At 41.0% G+C, this 20713-nt stretch overlaps 1 protein-coding gene across 2 annotated transcripts in view; it reads left to right on the forward strand.

Annotated features, from left to right (window-relative positions):
- Window positions 1-13478, forward strand: part of FAM222B (family with sequence similarity 222 member B) — a 45062-nt gene extending 31584 nt beyond the window's left edge. For both annotated transcript variants that reach the window (XM_024207067.1, XM_024207068.2), the window contains exons 2-3: window positions 1726-1853; window positions 9823-13478. In XM_024207067.1, coding sequence (XP_024062835.1) covers window positions 1772-1853; window positions 9823-11408 — 1668 coding nt within the window. In that variant the 5' untranslated portion in view covers window positions 1726-1771 and the 3' untranslated portion in view covers window positions 11409-13478. The remainder of the gene's footprint in view (window positions 1-1725; window positions 1854-9822) is intronic.
- The last annotated feature ends 7235 nt before the right edge of the window (window positions 13479-20713 follow it).

The following is a 20713-nucleotide window of genomic DNA, read 5'->3' on the forward strand; positions in this document are numbered from 1 at the left end:
TCAAACCAGTATAGTTAGGGATTTGCACCAGTTTGCATGGACACTCGTATTTTGGTTTAGTTTGACATTAACTGGGAATAAATGTAAGCAGAACTGACACAAGGCACTCTAAAATTTAACTGTACAACTTTAATGTATAGACGAGGCCTAAAAGTCCTACCCGCCTATATTTTTCACCCATACACATCCCTGTGGAGACCCAGATTTTGGCCTGCCTTCTGTTAGCAGGTTTCAAGTTCATCATTCCCTTAAATAATTTACCTGTGCGGTGCTGAAATTCCAGTGAAACATCTGCTCTCTGAGAGAACAGCACCTGGAGCAAAAGGGATTAACCTGTTAGTGTGGTGGCTAGTAAGTGCATGCATTCCACTGCCTTTATTTCCCCAAAGGCATCTTGTTGGAGTGGCAAGCACCTTGCATAGAAGGCTGCTTTTTCTGAAGGTGCTTGTTTTTGTTTAAGGAGAGTTCATGGCTATTTGTGCTTCTCTAAATGGTGCAAGAATATCAGTTTAACTTTTTTTTTTTCCCAGTATTTATTTTAAAATTATTTACCTGGAGCAAACAAAACCCCATCATCACTTATCTGCTGACCTGCCATGCTGATAAATGGGCTGCTGCATTCCATTAAAGTCAGGATATACAGTACTTGGTATGGCTTCTTGGTGATAGTTGATCATTTTTCATTTGTTGACCTCTCTCTGTGTTACCTTCACAGTACGTTTTAAAACACAGGTTAGTCTTAGCCACCCTGACATGGTGCTGGACAATCAGCTTGCGTTTTCTACCATTGTGTCCTCGCAGGATGAAACCTAAGCAGATATGTCTGCAGTGTCAGTCCCACTAGCTGAGTCTTGTTAGTGTTATGAAGAGATTTAAAGACTGAGTTATCTGTGCTGCAAAAGCCATTTCTTAACTCTGTGCCTAGGTATAAATGCTTATAAAAGAATTATCCTCTTTAGGTAGATAGCTGATGTGCACCTACAGTTTCTATCTTCCTTCATTTTAGAAGTAGGTTTGATCTGTTTAGATCCAAGGCTGAAAAGGCAGTATAGGTTCCCTGTTAGGGGAGTTTTGTAACCCTGAAAGGGAACATAGTGTATGTCAGTTTTGCTCCTCTGTGCAATGTGCTACATGCCACATAACTCTGGATATGGGTTATTCATCCGTCTTGTAACCTTCAGGGAAGCTGTTTTGCTTATAGATAAAATAACTTTATTGCCTGGGTTTATTAGGTTGCAGTTGTGCAGCTTTCTCCATTACTCACGGACTATAGCTGTTTTATGTCTTATCTTTGAACAGCAGTGTGGTAACTTTTTTTTATGCAATTCATTAGAACCACAGTAGGAGGGCCTGTCATAGGAAATCGAAAACTTTTTTCCCCTTCAGAATAATCCTGCAAATACAAGTGCCAAAATTTGTAGTTTGTAGGTTAAATGGTAGAAACCTTCCAATACAGGTGAACACTGAGTGTCAGCGTTTTTCATTTCCCAATTGATGTACAGATGTGCCATTTTAAAATGTCAGTTTAACCATCACAACAGTTGGAAAGCACATTGTTTCTATAGATAAGTATAAGATATACTTTATCAACAATACTGCTAATTAAATTGCATCGGTGAACCATGGGTCCAGTCCCTCTTTCACATAGGGATGGCTGTTTGCTTCTATTTCATCACAGTACTCATCCGTGTATTAGAACCTTGAATTGTGTCTCTTTTGTTGCAGTGTGCGGAGGAGTGAATGCCCCATGTTGTGTTAGTGCCTGTCTGCCATGCTGGCCTGTCTGCCAGGACCAGGTGACCTCTCCTTTCAGCTTCTCTCTTACCCGCAGATGAACACTGGACTTCAGAAATGTGAGTGAGGCTTTGCCTTCAGGGTGTGGTTAATTGTTAAATCTGGCACTGGGATAGCTATGAAATAAACGTTTAGGTACAGCGGAAAATCTATTGAATATTTGTCTTTTATGTTTTGTCGTGCCTTCAAGGCATTAATCAATAATGGTTGTGAGAAACAGCTATCAAAGTTCAAGCATTAGCAGCTAGCCCTCCCTTTCCAGCGTTTGAGAGGTTAATTTTAATCATAGTTCATAGTACAACACACTTAACATAGTACAACACGCTTAAATTCTTGCCTCTTTACTAAAAGCATTAGGCAGTGAAACTGTGCCTATTGATTTGACTCTTAATATAATTTTTTTTCTGGTTCCTTTTCACCAAATTGAATTGAAAAGCAGGCACCAATAGAAGTTAAATCATTCTTAATGCAGAGTTGTTGAAGTTTGTTTTGTTGATATAGGGTTGTATCGCATTCTGATAAAACACAAATAGTTGTAATCTGGCCAGTATTTCCAGTATTCAGAGTGCTGTCTCTCCATCCTGCTGTCTTTCCTGTGGCTCTGAAAATTCTTGCATAGAGTACAGCAGTAACAAACAAACAAATTCACTTTCACTAACCTCTTTCGTTCCTGTGACATTTGCACTAATATTTCAGGTGAACCTTCTATTCAGATGCCAGCATTAGTTTATTAAGGGAATGGTTTAAATCATCCTCTCTTTGTTCCCCCCACTTCCCCTCATCCTTCTGAGATCACTTGAGTCACAAATTGATTCCACTGTTGGGGTGGCAAATAAGAAACTATTCCAAGAGTGTTTATTAAAGAACTGGGTATAAAGATCTCCTTACAGAAATGTACTTTAGCCTGTCCCTAGTATCTGCAACTTGTACACGGGGGAAATTCATGTCTCTTCGTTTAGCTTTTGATTTTGGACTTGCTATCATCTTTTCAAATCAAATAATTTACACTCCAATTATAGTCAAACTAAACAACATGTTATGGTCCATGACTTGCTAATTCATTTTGGCACGGGAATGTTGAGTAAAGGTAATAGTCTGCTAGTTATGTAAGTGGGGCCTGCCAGGAGAGAACAAATTGTAAGAGACACGTGTGTCTCTTACATCACAATATTTGTAATTTCCCCAAATGTGCTTTGTAATTGCAGTAACAGTTGTGGCGTTAACACAGTTAATATTAACAAGCAGTGGGAAGGACTGCAAGCCAGCCTAGGGAAAGAACAAGTTAAAGAATATTTAGATGTATTCAAGTCATCAGGGCCTGATGAAATTTAGGGTGCTTCAGCTAGTTCCTTTAGTAATCTCGGAACCATTAGCAATTATTTCTGAGAACTCATGGCGAATGGATTAGGTCCCAGAGGACTGGAGAAGGGCATACATAGCACCTATCTTTCAAAAGGGGAATAAAGAGGGCCTGTGAAACTATAGACCAGTCAGCCTAACATTGGTACCTGGAAAGATACTGGAACAAATTATCAAACAATCAATTTTTAAGCATCTAGAGGATAATAGGGTTATAAGTATAGTCAGTGCGGGTTTGTCAAGAACAAATCATGCCAAATCAATCTAATTTCCTCCCTTGACAGGGTTGCTGTCCTAGTGGATAGGGAAGTTGTAGATGTGATATATCTTGATTTAAGAGTAATGGTTTTGACAGTCCCACGTGACATTCTCATAAGCAAACTAGGGAAATGTGATCTAGTTTAAATTACTATAAAGTGGGTGCAAAACTGAAAAGTAGTGTCAATGATTTGCTGTCAAGCTGGGGGGGGGGTTTTCTAGTGAGATCTCATGGGGTCTGTTCTGGGTCTGGTCTATTCAATATTTTCACTAATACTCTCCACTCCATTGTGCAAGTATCTTTTTATAAATTTTGCAGATGACACCAACCTGGCACTTTTTGAAGACAGGATTTGAATTCAAAACAACCTTGAAAGTTGGAGAATTGGTTTGAAATCAACAAGATGAAATTCAGTATAGACAAGTGCAAAGTACTACACTTAGGAAGGAAAAAATCTAATGCACAACTACAAAATCTAGAATAACTGGTTAGATGGTAATACTGTTGGAAAAGATGTGGGGGTCTAGTGAATCACAAGTTGACTCTGGCTATGACTACGCTACGGCTTATGTTGGCATGGCTTATGTTGCTCGGGAGGTGAATAAACCACCCCCCTGAGCGACATAAGTTACACAGACATAAGTGCCTGTGTGGACAGGTCTATGTCGGCGGGAGAGCTTCTCCTGCCAACCTAGCTCCTGCCACTTGTGGAGGTGGTTTTATTATGCTGACAGGAGAGCTCTGGATGTGCAGACAAGCCTTGTGAGCCAACACTGTGGTGCAGGTGCGAAAAAGGCTAATAGGACACTTCTGTTAATACACCCCAGAATACTATGTCAGACATGGGAGGAGATTGTCCTGCTCTATTCAACGCTGGTGAGTCCTCAGATAGAATACTATGTCCAGTTCTGGACCCCACGCTTCAGGAAGGATATGTACAAACTGGAGAGAGTCCAGAGGAGAGCAACAAAAATAATAAAAGGTTAGAAAAGCTGACCTATATGGGGAGGCTAAAAAAAAAACTGGGCATGTTTAATCTTGTGAAAAGAAGACTGAGTGGGGCCCTAATAACGGTCCTCAAATATGTTAAGGGCTGTTCTAAAGAGCCTGATCAGTTTTCCGTGTCCACTGAAGGTAGGACAAGAAGTAAAGTACTTAATCTGCAGCAAGGGAAATTTAGGTTATTAGAAAAAACATTTTTGGATAGTTAAGCACTGGGATAGGCTGCCAAGGGAGGTCGTGGCATCCCCATCATTGTCGGTTTTAAGAACAGTTAGATAAACTCCTGTGAGAGAGGGTCTAGGTATAATTTGTCCTGTCTCAGTGGAAGGGGCTGGGCAACTTCTCAAAGCCCCTTCTAGCAGTAGGTTTCTGTGGTTGGAGCAAGACGATGTGCCCAGAAAGGGGCTTTCACAATGTGATATGCAAGTAGACTGCCAGCCCATGGCAATCCCCCCCCCCCCCCTTTTTTTTTCCCCTTTCCATCTTAATAATATATGTTGCATTTTGTCTTTTCAATTGAAGTATTGCTGACTAAAATGGCGTGGGAGGGGATAGAACTTAGTGCACTTTCTCACAAAGAAAACCTACAATTTGTTACAAGGCTTCCTTGGTTGGAGATCACTTCAGAGTATTGGAAAGCTTCATACTGAAAGGGCAAATTAGTGAAATCTTTTAATATATTTGTTTGGTGAGATGAGGGTGTGAACTGTGGGCCAATTTCATACTGCATTAGTTCTATATTTTCTAAAGGTAACAGGCTAGCATCTCTTAGCTTGATATTGCCAGCTCTTTCCAGGCACTGCTTAACACTGGACTGAAAGCACTATCATAACCTCATTTAGGCCTTGTCTACACAGGGAAAAAGCCTGCAGTAGCTACTCCCACATTTACTCTTGCTGTTCACTGCATGTCTTGGTGCACAATAATTTACTGCACTTTGGAAGCGCATTAAGCTAAGCTGTCCAAGAAGTGCTCAATAAGGGTGTCCACACGGAGTTAGTGCTGAGTAGCTAGTGCACTATACATTTGCACCCTAGCTTGCTGCTCACTAATTTTCCTAGTGTAGACAAGCCCTTAGTGAAGAGTTTAGGTACTGTGTTTAAAAGAATTTAGCACATAAAGTAGCTGGCAGACGTTTAAACGGCACTAATGCTTAGCAGTTCCAGTTAGCTCTGATTTATATTGAAAATCAAGATGCCCCCTCTGCAGCAGATGTGTATAAGATTATTTGGTGCATTTCTCCAAATCCAGTATATGCATAAATAGTCTTGCTCCTGGCCAAAGGAAAGCTGAGTTAATAAGCATTTTTAATGAACAATGAGTGGCTTTTGTTGTTGTTTGGGGATGGCTGGGGAAGAGGATTTGAAATAGTCCCATGCTTTTTATAGAAGCTTTAAGAAACTGTATAACTATACCAGATAACCTTTAGTAATATAAGTTCAGAAAGCCTGAGGAATTTTTTCTAGATACAGCTCTCTGGATCACATTGGTCTTGCATTCTATTTAAAGCTCTACATAGTTACCTTCTTTTCTGTCCACCTCCAAATTAAGGGCTTTTTTCCTAAGGATACTGTATGAAGGAGGAGCTACTAGATGACATGTAAATATTTTGTCTTTTTTGAAACTGATAACAATGTATATATATTTTAAAGACTTTGCAAAAAAAAAAACAACCAAAAAAACTCAATTTTGTAAGATTTCAAGAGAAAGCAGAGTAACCCTGAAATTTGTCCTTCACCCATGTGTGGGATTTCTCATTGGTCTCTTATCTGCGTTCTGTCTTTCCTTCTGCTTCGTAAATATAAAACCGAAGACAATATCAAAATACTTGAGGCAAAGAATGCATTGTCAAAAAAGCAAAATGCCTTTTTATTGGGCAATTATCATAGTTTCTGATGCTGTAAAGACAGGTGCCTCAGGCCCTTAAAAGAAAAGGATTGATTGAGATGATGGTGGAGTAGCCACAGTTGAGTCTAAGTGTGGGTTTTATATTCCTGGACTAAAAGACAAATCCACAGGCTAAAATTAACTCCTGCCCAAAGACTGAGGACTCTCATTAAATCTACAGAAAAATTGCAGCGGTTGAGAGCTTTACCCAGGAATTGGGTATAGCTCTTCTTTTTTTGTTTTGAATTTGATTATTGTAAGGATCCTTAAGGCTTGTTATACTTTAATGAATTTTAATGAAAACATAACCAAAAGTAGGTTACAAAGCTGTGGTTTAAAGCCCTAATGTGAAATGCACATAAAGAAAAATGTTAATTTCATACTGAAATTAAGCAGACACACATGCCATTGCTAACCAGAAAATATTTCTGATATTGAGAGGTGCACATCTAATTGTTGTATGGACTGGCACAGAAATCTGAACTGATCACAAGTGATGGGCATGTTGGACAGCAAAGACACATTTTGTTTAAATTATGCTTGATATTTTCCCATGCATTTAGTCAACTGAGCTAATCTGTTGTTTTTTCTATCCTACCTAATCCCCATGACTGCTTCACTGTAGTCTTGGAATCCCTGTACTGGTTCTTCAGGTCCCCTGAGTACACCTTAATTCCTGTTTCTGACTTATTCACAGTTTTCTCTGTTTTGTTGCCCAAATTGATCCAACAAAGATTAGAGTCTACTGTGAAGAAAAACTACTGGTGTAACATAATTACATTTTATGTCGTATATGGGAGCCTCAGGAATACGTTCTCTTGATCAGTCCTAAATAAATTATGGATGTTTTAGCTAGTTCGGGGCAAGAGAGGCATTGACTTTGTAAACTAGAATTACATAGGAAAGAAGGGGGAAGGTGAGGGAATTGATTGTTCACTTCAGAGAGGCCTGTTCAAAGGGGATATGAAAAATGGTTTGTCAGTTACTTAAGATGGAACATCAGGTTTCATCTTGGCACATGTTTAACTTGAACTGAGGCTTGTTTTCACTCTTAAAGTAAAACTATTTAAGGAACTCTGGGGTTCAGAGCTATAGATGATAGACGCAAACTGTTCAGTTTTGCATATTAAAATGTGATCAATATTTTAACTGCTTCCCTTGTAATGCATTGTCAAAGTACACCCAAGACTGGAAAGGTGGCAAACTATCCAATATACTATATCACTAATAACATTTATTACCCAGTTTGATATTGGACTTCTGAAATTCTTGTCTAGTTTTTCCATAGAATGTAAAAGAAAGATGTCTTGAAGTGTTAAGTAGAAACTAACTGAAATTGGCCAAGTTTCACACAGCCCATGGTGCAGAAAGGCATGGATTCCCTTCAGCCTGATCAGTTACTCTTTCATCAGAATTACCTAGCATGTTTCCAGGGTAGGCATCTCTGGAAAAGGCAGAGAAGATCAGAAGGAATAGAAGAACCTGCTAAAAATAAAGCCAACAAAGTTTTGAGAGCTTCTGACAGAAACCTGGCAACAGAGGAGTAGCCTTGCTAAGCCTAACTTGGAGATATTCCTGACTTCATTAGAAATGCAAGAGCTCAGTCAAAAAGGAAGCTAGAACCTGCATAACAGGGTGAGGTGAGACATGAGAACAAAGAGGATGTTTAGGTTAATGAAATACTCATTTGATATTTCTCTTATTAGTAGGGAGGGTGGTAGATGCCAGTGCTTAAACACCATGGTGAGAGACATCTCAGAAACAATGAAGATGGATAGGTAAACTGCCAGCTGGCATAGCTGAGTGCATGCTGTGCTAAAGAAACAACTAGCTTATAAATATTCCCATTTTACAGAGGATATGTTTAATTTCGTTATAACTGCTTCTCCTTTTGGTATCCATCCCATCATCTCCTGCATTGCCCTTGGTTTCTAAGGACAGCTTTTCTTATAGAAGCAATTCCCTGCCTTCAGTTTTAGAGGATAAAATCATATGCTCTGTAGACAGTGATTGAAAGGGAGCTAGTAATGCTGCTTAGACCTTAACCGTACTTGGTAGGTAACTTCTTGTTGTTTGTTTTCCAAACGGCTATAATCAAGTGCATATGTTCAAGCAGAGATTTGCCTCCCTGGTAGCAGCCTGATCTCTGGTGAGCTGTAGTTCCTAGGTCTCTTCTGCTTGGGACAGTGAGGTACCAAGCGCACTGGCAATGGCCCTGCTGAGCTCTGGAGAAGTCAGCTGCAGAACCCCCTACCAGCAAAGCACCGCAGTAGCATGTGGAGGATCTGTGGAGGAGGCGCATGCGTAGGAGCTGAACGTCTTGTTCTATTAGAGGGGAGCTGCTTTTTTGGTGGACAAAATCTGCAAGGTGAAAAATCAAGCAAAAAGGGAATGGGATTGAGGAAGACACAAGCCTATATTGGAAGATTTATAAAATTGCTTTTAAAGCAATAGCTTATGAGAGGCAGCCAGTATAGCTGTGAAGGGAAAAGTGCGGTCTGCGTGGAATGAGACTACAGCAATCTACAGGCGCATTCCACCCTCCTAGATTTTCAGACGGCCTTTGCTGAAATGAACAAATGACAGCCTGGTGCTCAACCTTCAGCCAGGTGGATATCTGCTAAGTGAGAATAAATGGAACAGGATGACTGTCTGGAATAATTTTGCCCACATGTGGTAGATAGTTGTGCCTTTAGGATCTTTTGTGGTACCCTGACTTTAACTGTTTGTTGTTAGGATACTCTCCCAAACTGACCGTCATAGTGAATATGGAGATTAGTTGGGTAGGGATGGATAGAGTTGAAAGGCACAAAATAATGCATCTGTACCAGAATGGGAATTATACAATATAACCTGGCGAAACTAGAATTGCTAAAGACTTCTCAAAGAACCTTTGCGTATTTGCCAAAGACGACAGTTTAAAAAAATTTTAATGCCTCAATTTCAGAATAATGCTGAAATTGAAAATCAAGAAGTTTTTAGTTGAAGTGACTTTATATGGGGCTCACACCAACATTCTGTGCATTTTTCCATTCTGTTCGCTAACTGCTTTCTCTGTTTCCTAAACTAGAAGCTCAGGATTCCAAGAACGGATTAAGAATGGGGGATAGGGAGACTTAAATTCAGAGAATATCCATTAGGCTGTGGCATTTCTCCCACCTTATCCTGCGTAGAAAATACTCTGAGGTGCAGGCCATCTGATATGTTTGTAACGGCACATCTGTTTTGTCCATTACTCTTCAAGGATTAATGTAACTACAAGCATTTTCTGAATAAACGTAGTTTAAGAAATGGTTTGGTTCAATTTTTACTCCCTTCAGGCTGGTCTTGCCTGAAGTTGAGTGGTGCGTCATGTTGGTTTCCACTGATGAAGAGAATCAGATAACTGGTGCTTGCCCGCTGGTTTGGGGAAGATACAGCTCTTTTCTCTTTTGAATGCTTTTTTACCATAACTTGCTTGTTCTGAGCGAAAGCAGTTTCTTACCAGGGTCAGTACTGACGGATTCCCTCTTTCTCCACAGGGGACACTACACAGAAGATGAGATCTGCGCAGTATCCTACCCCAGCAGAATTGGATGCTTATGCTAAGAAGGTTGCCAACAATCCACTGACTATAAAAATTTTTCCAAACAGCGTCAAAGTTCCCCAGAGGAAACACATACGCCGTACTGTGAATGGACTTGATACTTCAGGCCAGAGGTATAGTCCTTACCCGTCTCAGCCCACCACAAAAACAGGCCTGCTCGCGATAGTCAAATCTCCAGCTAAAGGAATGATCAAAGACTTTGACGGAACACGCGCACGTCTGCTGCCGGAAGCAATGATGAATCCCCCTTCCACACCATACGTTGCACCTAGCACTTTAAACCACCCCCAGGCGCTTGCTCGCCAGCAGGCCCTTCAGCATGCACAGACTCTGCCACACCCCCAGAGTATACCGCAGCCACAGACTTTGCAGCACCCTCAGGGTATGCTGCAGCCACAAAGCTTAACACACCCTCAGGGTATACCGCAGCCGCAGACTTTGCAGCACCCTCAGAATATGCAGCAGCCACAGAGCTTGCAGCATCCTCAGACCGTGGCACATCAGACTCTGCAGCACCCTGCAAACACTTTGCTGCAGCCAGGTTTACATGGAAGCAGAAAGATGCCGGATGCAGATGCGCCGCCGAATGTGACCGTGTCTACCTCAACCATTCCCCTCTCTATGGCTGCCACTCTGCAGCAGAACCAGCCACCAGACCTGAGCAGCATCGTGCACCAGATTAACCAGTTCTGCCAGGCCAGAGCTGGCATTAGCACTACCTCAGTATGTGAGGGACAGATTGCAAACCCTAGCCCCATAAGTCGCAACCTGCTTATCAATGCAAGTACCAGGGTATCTACTCACAATGTTCCCACTCCCATGCCTTCCTGTGTAGGAAACCCTGTAGATCATGCTGCTGCTATTCCTTCTTCTGCCTCTGTTAATGTACCCATGGTAAACATCCACAGGGTGCCCTCTGCATACCAGAATGAAATGAAATCGGTTGCATGGAACCAGCATCAGCTTGCACATCTCCAGCAAATGTGTGGCGATGCTGCTGGACCTACTGGACTTGCGGGGAAGCACCCTCAGAGAGAGATTGCAGGGCAAGGTTTTCCTGGTAAAACTTCAAACTACCCTCAAGAACTGTGCATGGGCCAGTCTTTCAACTTAAAGCCTCCTATTGAGAAGCCTACACCTTCCCCACCTGTGAATGGATTGCAGGGACCCTTGCCATATACTAATGGGCACTATTTCCAGCCCATATGGAATAACATTCTGCCCACACCGAACAGTGACAGCTCTGGCTCACAGGACCTTGCCATGCCTTTTCATGGAGGACAGCCAGCAGGGGCACCACTAGATTGTGCAGCAGGAGCTCATTATAGAGCCGGAGCTGGTTCATCCAGCCAGAATAGCGTGATGCAGACCATGGATTACCTAAGTGGGGACTTCCAGCAGGCTTGCTTCAGAGATCAGAGTATGGCTGTGCTGGGAAAAGTCCATCGCCCTCCCATGAACCGAGCGCCTGAACCAACTGATAGTCGAAATCTTCATATTCAGCACCCGGGGTATAGATAGGCTGCAGTCACTTTCACAGACAAAATTAGAGGTTTAGTCTTAATTTTAATTAATAAGCAAAGTATTTTTAATTTGCAAACTTGTGTGATCATTATAATCATTGAAACAAGACTTAATGTATATTTAAAAGCTTTACATCCACATTTTCTCCTGTTGGCATCAAATATATAACATGTCTTTTGTTTCAAATAACTTGATTACACTACTGCACCCCACAGCTGTTTCTTCACCACAGAATCCTCTTTGCTCAGCTTTTGCCTTCTGCTTGGTGACTACTTGCTGGACTATTAAGTTGCTGCAGGGTTCACAGTTGCATCTGATAGCCAGCTCTTTAAAGAGCTAGGTAGCATAGATGCTTACATTTCCATCTAAATGTCCTCTGCGGATTAAGAGCAACAGAATTTGTCAGGAAGTAGGGCTTATTTTCAACTCTAAAGCCTGTTTCATTAAATGCATTAAACATTGACCATTTGCACTGTCTAGAGGCTTATTTAATTGAAAAGGAAGCCTACCTTTGAAAGGATTTAGCTAGGGTTATATATTTAGGCATTAACATAGGAAGAAGCTTTTTGCTAGCTCTTGCAGAGAGTTCTGCATTTATCATTTTGACTTGGGTCTGTCTCCAGAGTCAAAAGTCCCTCACAGATCTTCTGGACATATTGTTGAGGACAGGGTATGGGAGTGGCAGTTTTAGGATGTAGGGTACATAGCTGCAATAGTAGCTGCCTCCTTCCCTCTTTGCTTCCACTTCACCATTTTAAAGCTAACTATGTCTGAACCCCTCGCTGCTAGGAGTCTGGATTTCCTGATACAAAGTGCTGTATTGAGGTTTTATTCCAGGAATCTAGACCCATTGACGACCCCACAAAGGGTTCAGTTGCTCCTCCAGTAGGTAGAATTAATTTCAGGGTAGATCATCATATTTAGAAGTCTGTCTCCACTGTAAAGGTAAGGGCACATAGTGACTGGCATGGCGTTCTCACATTCCGACAGCATCAATGAAATGAAAGGTATTTGCTATGAAATGAAGCTCTAGCCATGAGACATGGTGGGACTTACAACTCTATATTCTTGTATGTTAAAGCACCACCATCGATATGATAGAACAGTTCTCATATCTGGGAATTACCATTTAAGCTATTTTTAAAGTACTCTTTTCCCAGATTCTCTGTGCCTAACTACTTCTCTTCCCTCCCCACGTCACCTAAAGCAGCTAAATGAGTTGGTGACCAATAGAACACTAACTATTGGATAACCTCAGTGTCTCATTCTCTTCAGCATATTGAAACATCCCTTCTTTTGAAGCTAAATTTATTGTAAGTAGGACGTTTCTCATCTCTGTAAGTGAGACTAATACTTGAACATAATGATCACAGTCGAGTTTGGAATTTAAAAAAAAGTAAATGCATTGATTCTTTATATGTACACTGGCTAAAAATATTGCTCTACACTGTAACTTTTAAGTGTAATATTTCTGTATGAATGTCGCCTGGTAGTGTGGGTTTGAGTAGCATTGTGTATGAGTGAACCCACTGGCCTCTGCCATTCACTGGCCTCCCTCACAGCCCTTTGAAAAACAAAGCCTTAAGTATTTGCTCCTTGAACTTTCCTTAATGAGCATGATTTAAAATCTTAAGACATCATACAAAATTAAAAAAAAAACAAAAAAAAAAAAACCACAACAAACTTACAAGTTTTGAAGTGATGTCATAGTTGGCTAGAGATTCTTAAAGATTTTCGTAAATGGAAAAAATTAGAAAACATTTATTTGTATCTTTTAATTTAGACGTGTAGTTCTGGGCTGTAACAAATATTTAGGTTTCAAAGCTTAGCAGAGTACGTTTTCTGATTCCTTGCGTAAGATAGTACACTTACACCATGACATTATTTAAATTCTTTTAAGCGTACTATAAACCGTTCTTTAGTGATTACTCTTTAGCAAAGTTAAGCAGTCTGACTAAAGACGGATTAAATTATGTGTTGGCTTGTGTTGCCTTATATTTAAAAGGAAAAATTGCCTGATTGTGTTATGCCAAATGATAGCAACATGAAGTCCTAATTTATTGTTTATAATCGTATTCCTGCAGTCTTTGTGAAAACTGGTAAATATACATCTATGAAAGAACTAAAACCTAAGGCTTTTCATGCAATATTTTTCTGAATACATTATCTTGGAAGCCAAGGATTGAGTCTGAAGCTGCTTCCCTTCCATTTTCCCTGTCGCCTTTTCCCCTCCTCCAAATTGATCTAGGGCTGTGCTATGACTTTAACATTTCCCACTAAGTTAGTTATCGTAAGGTGTTCTGCTACTGAAATACCTACTTTTTATTCAGTTCATTAGCCTGCTGCAAATACAAACCCCAGACTGTGATTCTCCTTCTGCCCTCCCCCCAAAACAGAGAGCTAGTGAAACCCCATGTTTTGGCTCTTGACAAAAAGTGGTTTAAATGTCTGAAGTTATGCTAATGTTACAGTAAGCCATGGAAGATAGTCTGAGAGTCTTGTCATGAGTTGTTCTGCACTAATAACTGCAAATAGAATCATCACCTCTGAGACTTTGGCCTGGTGCAGCAGGACTGTGAAGCAAAAATATTCAAGACACATCCAGGTAGGACATTCCATTAGCCTGTTCAAAAAATAAGAACAATTTTGCTATTAAAACCTACTCAGATATTTTGCCTTGTTCGGAGTCCAATTTTTATTGAAAATAACTACATTTCTGCGTCAGTGTATGACTAACAGCTTTTTCTTATACTTAAGAGATTTTTACCCTTTTTTTAATCAATGTTTTTGTTCACTTACGTGCTTAGTTTATAGACACAACCTGTAAAAGAAACCTTTACTCCAACATGAACCCAGCAATTAAGGGCCCAATAAAGGGCCCCACTGGACATGCACGATTGCTCAAATGATGACAAAGGACAGAGTGGTACTTAGTATCATTTGGTAGAATCTTTTTATTTTGGGACTGTCTTGTGCAGAGTGATGCTCTGGTGTGGTTAGTAGGAGCCATGCTTTGGACTTCTAGAAACACTTTGCAGTATTCATTCAGTTTGATATTTTTCCTTCTTCCAGTTCCTGCTATAATTTTACTAATACAAAGATGAGTAACTGGCTCTAAGGAAAATAGAGCATTCTGGTCCTGTTCCATGCAATATTGAATGCTGTGAAAGTCTCCCTAGCTAGTGGAACACGGTTTTGCATGTGTTTAATTTGTACAGCACTTTTGTAAACTCTAAGCTTTCACTTGAGTCTTTGACATAGATGGGTGTCTTCCATTGGAATTTACACCACTGTTCCGATTAGAGCACTTCCAGCTTTCCACTCCTTCTCCACTGAAAGGTCAAGCACTTATGACCTCTGATGCAAATCTCTTCCCCATTTCCATGACTGTATATGGGTGAAATCAGTCTTGGACATTTATGGAAGAATTCTTTCCTTTGGGGGGAAAAGTAAGGAGCTAAATATTTCATGTGTTTTTCTCAGTGAGCTCTGGACTATTTTATGCTGTGCTGTCAGCACCATAATCTATCCCCTCCTAATGCACTACACTGGTTCAGCAGACTATTGCTATGCGGACACTTCTGCTGGTTTCTAAGGACTGACTTCTGCCCAATGGAGGTTGTTACTAAACAGAGCAGAGAGGGGATAAGTGTGAAAGTGGTGTAAAGGCTTCCAATGGGAAACTTCCGTCTCTGCTGTATCTTTTCTATTGAGCAGAGGCTTTGAAGCTGTTAAATCATCAGCCCAATTTGTTACAGTCCAAAGTTAACATTTTATGATGACCCTTGTGAATTTTCTTTCTTAGAGAACCTTTTCTGAAGCTTATGATGTGAAAGATGTCTCCACAGAACTCGGCCATTCCCGTAGAAACCAAACAGAAATGTTTGCTGTGGAGAGAATCGGGAATTGCTGCTGTATTTCATTAAAACACATACTGATTATATACGCTGCTGCTCATGTGCTACGGGTATAACGAGAATCTTTTCAATTTTTTTTCTTTCTTTTGGTCTTCAGGAAAAATAAAAAGTAAAGCCAAAAAGTCCTGTTCCCTCTGCCCCTTCTGCTGTTTTTATGCAGTGCGAATGAATGAGGCTTGCTGGGCCTATGGTATTCAACTGATGTAACCAGTGGCTTCAGGATGGACGTTTGCTGTAATAGTCTAACTTCTGGCCAAACATGTTCCCAGAAAAATTTGGGAAGGGCTGCATCTGGGAGTTCAAATACTTTAGGAGCATCCTAGATATCCTTTTGCAGTAAAAGCACTAAGAAATTCTGTGAGACTATTATGTCGTGTGGAAAACTGCAGGCCAAAAAATGGTGAAATTCCTGAAGAAGTCTGTTTTGGGGCTGGGTTTTCTCCATTCCTGGTCTTTCTATCTCGAGAGCTGTGGGGATGTTATTTCCCTTTTAGTTTGATGTCATGAAAAATTGTTCTTACCTTGAAAACTTGAAAGTTACTGTCACTGTCCTCCTGTCTCCTCTCCACTGCATTTTTCAGGTAGAGTGGAGATGAACTCTCCCCAGATGCCAGTATGAGTGCTTTGCCAGTGGAAGGCTTTGAATGAAGCAGAAACAAGGTGCTGCATAGGCAAGTTGAGCACCTCTTCAAAGTAAACATCTTTTGTGAGTGTTCAGTGAGAAACTTCCCATTAACCCATTGGTCTGTGGTGCGCTCCAGTTCTTGGGAGCAGCTCCAGTTTTCCCAAGCGCACCTTGCTCTGGCTGATCTTAGAAGCTGAATCCCCTTATGAATCTAGCATAAAGGAATATTGAAAAGAAACCACCTTACCCCATTGGAGACGCCCACAGGGGTTGGGTAGGTCAGGTCTCAGCAAACCCCAAAGTAAACAGATTTTTTTGTTCTACAACACTCCAATTGGAAAATGGGCAAAGTGGCTATGGCAAGGCAGACTAATCTACCACCTCCTCCATCTCAAATAAACTGTGACTTGCCAGTTAGTAAAATGTACTGGCGTTTACCTCTTACTTCTCAGGAGGAGAATAGGAGGAAGATTCAGGGTGAGATTTTTAAAAGATTCTAAAAGGGTACTTTCACACCTTATTTTAACAAGGCAGAGAGAATAAAAATCTTTGCGGAGAGGGACAAAGCTTGTGCTAGTTGGAAGGTCTGCTCCATTGCTCACCTGCTGTGTGACTTTCAGAAGTTATTAGATTGTATGCCCTTTCCATGTAAGGGCAAACTAAATCCAAGGTGACGTGTCTGTTTGGAAAGGTGAAACTGTGGAGACTCCCTTTATTCCTGCAGCAAGTAACTTGGGTGTGTCATAGCCACACAAGGTTTTTCATTTACTAGTATAATTTTTAAACCTGGATTTTAAAAGTTTGCAGGATTCTCTCCTATAACTGAAGGTTATAGCCAGGGGCGCTTTTTCCAGTTTATAATGAATATACATCTAATTTACATGATGAAACTAGAGCATAGGCAAAGTCCATCTTTCCCTGAGCAGAGAAAGGGACTGTATTGGCTTCAAATCATCCCTCCTGGACTTGCTGGAAATGCACTCAATGAACGTTTAAATCCCACTGATACTAACTTGTATCTTTCAGGCTGTGTATCATCATTCCCCTGATCTCAGAACTCTGGGTATTTTGGACTGGTGTGGATGTCTGGTTCCGCCACTGGAAAAAATATTCCGTCTATACCATTGGTCTCTCATCTTCTCCACAAACACAGGAACGTTAATTGTAAACTGTTATCTACTGGGGGAGGACAGTCCTTGAAATATGTATCTCCTGTACATTAGGAGGTCTGAACTGCTTATGCAGATGGTTCTTCATAGGTCACTAAAAAAGAACTCTGTTGGAATTTATTTGATCTGTTCCAAGTGTTGCTGTATCTTTGAAGGGCACAGGATAGGAGTAGGAAGTCAAGGAAGGGTTAAAATCTACCTGCTTGTCCATAAATCCCTTTCTGCTTCACTGATGTCTTGTATAGCTTGTATAGCTGTAGTAATGAGAGACTGTGTGCAAATATTAAGAGCTTGTATGAACACCCCCACAGCGAGAGGAGTTAAAACACCCCAGAACTAAGTTGCCAACCAGTTGGGGAATGTAGTAAACGCAAATGATTAACAAGCTAAACCAAAGGCACTGAGCATCGTGCCCAAACGGCTGCAGACTACAAGGAGTTCCCAAGTCTCTAGGGCCTTCTCTGAAGCTCTCCCTTGGTTCAATTGGGATTAAGCTGAAATGCTGCTTCTCCGCTGGATGCTTGCTTTCATCAGCAAGGGGGGGGTTGTGTTTGTGTTGTAACCTCTTCTCCACTCTGAATCCCCCTGGTGCTGTTGTATGTTGGGAAAGAGTTTGAGTTCTTGATGCAAGGCAGCGCTTGTGTCAGCTTAGCTCATGTCCTGAACTGAAAAGCATTGGCAGATTTTCTGCCTCTTGATCTGGGGGGGGGGGGGTTAAAAGTGAGTGAGTGCTGGTGAAGCAGCCCTGCCAAGTCCTTCCGGGTTACAGACCACAGCAGTGGTTTAAGTTGTGCAGTCTAATACACATAACACTAGACTTCGCTACTGATGAGCTGTGAATGTCCCACTCTCTAAAGATGATCTATTGCTGCAGGATTTCCATAGCTGGGTTTTAGCTCCTTGGCATGAGACTGCTGAAATCCCTTCACTTTTAATGGTTCTTTTGAGCCTCTAGAGCAGCAGTAGCAAGGTAGACTGTGAGTCATGTCACCTATTGGCTGTTGCAAGCTGTGTGTTACTCAATATAAATACTACTCCTTTCAGTGATCCATTGGGTTTCCTCTTGGCCACAATGGCCAAAGGAGATCTTTTGGAAACTTGGCATCTGTGTTGCTCCAAGTCTATCAAAACTCCTGTATCCTTCTCAGATTTATTCTTATTTTCTAGTCAGTCCTAGACTGCTGCCTATATTTTTCATGAAGTGCTTCCCTTCAGTGCCTTGGCACCTTATTTTGGCATGGGACAATATTTCACTGCCATTTCTAGAGATGTGATCAAACTCCTAATGTTGGTGAGATCTAGCCATGCCGAATGTCACCAGTTTAAATATGAATGGAGCTTTGGCCCTGTGCCCATCGTGATCTGCTGTCCTCCCTGAACAAATGCACACATGGATTTTTACTGGTTATAAAACTCTGCTCTGAATGACCTGGAGAGGACAGACTAGATTGTGAGCTCTTTGAGGCAGGGTCTGTCTCTTACTCGGTTTGCATTGCGTCAGCGTTGTGGGGCCCTGGTCCGAATAAGGAATACACTTCGGTGGGAAATTGCTGTTACTTGAGGAACCCAGAGTAGAGCTACACTAGCAATAACTGTTTGAAGTGTGACTATTACTGGCACATTGGCAAATTGTAATAAGGTTATTGTAGTATTTTATCTAACTAATATGACCTCATTTCAAGGCAATTGGGTACAAGCCATTAATTCACTTGGGGCTTCTGATATCCTGAGGACAGACTAAAACTAAAGCAGTCAAGTCACACTAGGATATAATTAGTCCCACAATAAAACTTTCTCCTCCTCTGGCCCCTGTCCAAACCTCATATTTCTGAAAAGAAAAAGTCAGAAACTTTTCCAGTTTTTAAAAGAGAAATTAAAAGCAAGTCTCAAATCCATTTATCAAGGTGAAGCAGTAACATCTCAGACATTTTGGCTGAGTGACATTGATTTAATCCATGGGAGTATTGGCACTAGGGAATCTAGTTGTGTTATATGCCCATGGATGGCAATTCTAATTAATCCTCCAAGTGATGCCTGCCTTAAGAAACAGCCTTCATCCTTAAACAAGCTGGCAGGCATCATATGGGTTTTTGAAAACTGCTCTGTACCTAGATAGCAAAGGCTTAGTAGAATTCAAAAAAGGGTTAGCTATTGATTTAGATAATGAGAACTCCACAGTTACATTAGGATTATAAAAAAGTGATGCCATGCCTCAGGGCATAAGACAATCACTGACTGTTGTGGGTAAGAAGACATACCCCCTATCAATTAGTTATTCCATAATTATCCACTTCTTGCAGCTTCCTCTGAAGCATTTGGTACTGGTCTGTCAGAGAAAAGATGCTAAACTAGTGGGGCTATGTTTTAGACACAAGGTAAATCTATACTACACTTTTATTTAAAATTTCCCGGAAGCTTTTATTTAAAACTTGACACTTTGAGAGCTTTCATTTAGTACTAGACAAGCTGAGAATATTTCCCAAATGAATCCTAAAAGATGGTCTCTGTTTCTTGATTCCTCATAGAAGTTGGCTGTGCTATCCTGGCAGTGGTTTTGCAACCTGGTTTAAAAAACCAATGTTGCAAACATGTTAAGGTTAAGAGGTGCTTAAAGATTCCTTTGACATTTAAATGTATGCATTGTATGAGAAGTGCAAGATTTCCCTAATTGCAAAGTAACTAAGTAAACTGACATGTCTTGGAGTGCTAAGTTAATCACAAGTTACCAGTTTCAATGGTTATCTTTTTTAAGTGTGATCCTTGGGAGCTATTAAAGCAGCACTGTGTGGCAATCTTCACTTTTAAGATTGCAAAGGAATAAAGTGCGAAGTAGCAGTGAAAGCAGAGTTGTGTAACATAAATGCTTTGGTAGTGGAAGGAGCATTTCATACTCTCAGGATCATTTCTGCCCATGGGTTTAGCAAGGCTGTTTTTCTCTTGCCTGCTGCCCTGGAGCCCTGCATTCTGGCTTTGATTTCTGAATTAATATTGCAGCCAAGCAGATGGTGCCCTGGCTAGGGGGTGTAGCACACCCTTTATCACATGTCCCATGCTTCTACATCATTTGATCAATAGTTTTGATGTAACATGCATACATGGAGTGGGGGGAGAGCCATCAACGATATGTACGGTAGCACTGCAAATGGTCGCTCCAGCTGGGCACAGACGTTATGGATGGAAAAACCTGTTAGATAATCTAATCCATCTCCTGTGGCCAAGTGCAGATTGCTTTCTGCATCCTGTTTTGTAATAAATTGTCCTAAGTAGCCAAGTGAAATGCTCAGGAGTTGTCACAGCAGTGGTCTATCTAGTCCAGTATCCTGTGTCTAACCTGGGCAGTACCAGATACTTAAGAGAAGATGTAAGAAACCATATAGTGCACCATTCTGGCATACCTCTTAGGTGAAGTGTCTTCCTAGCTCTGATGGTGAGTGGTTGGCATGAGGGTTTAAATCCCTTAAATAAAGATGGCCTATTTAGTGTAACTCTGGATGTGTGCTGATCCACTTAAGTGTCTCCTTTTTGGAATTTCACTTAGGAGGTGATGTGGTGTGGCAGAGTTCGAGTTTTTGTTCACCGTGTATACAAGTG

Source organism: Terrapene carolina, unplaced genomic scaffold, assembly GCF_002925995.2.
Source record: "Terrapene carolina triunguis isolate 2854851 unplaced genomic scaffold, T_m_triunguis-2.0 Scaffold231, whole genome shotgun sequence".
NCBI classification, from domain to species: domain Eukaryota; kingdom Metazoa; phylum Chordata; order Testudines; family Emydidae; genus Terrapene; species Terrapene triunguis.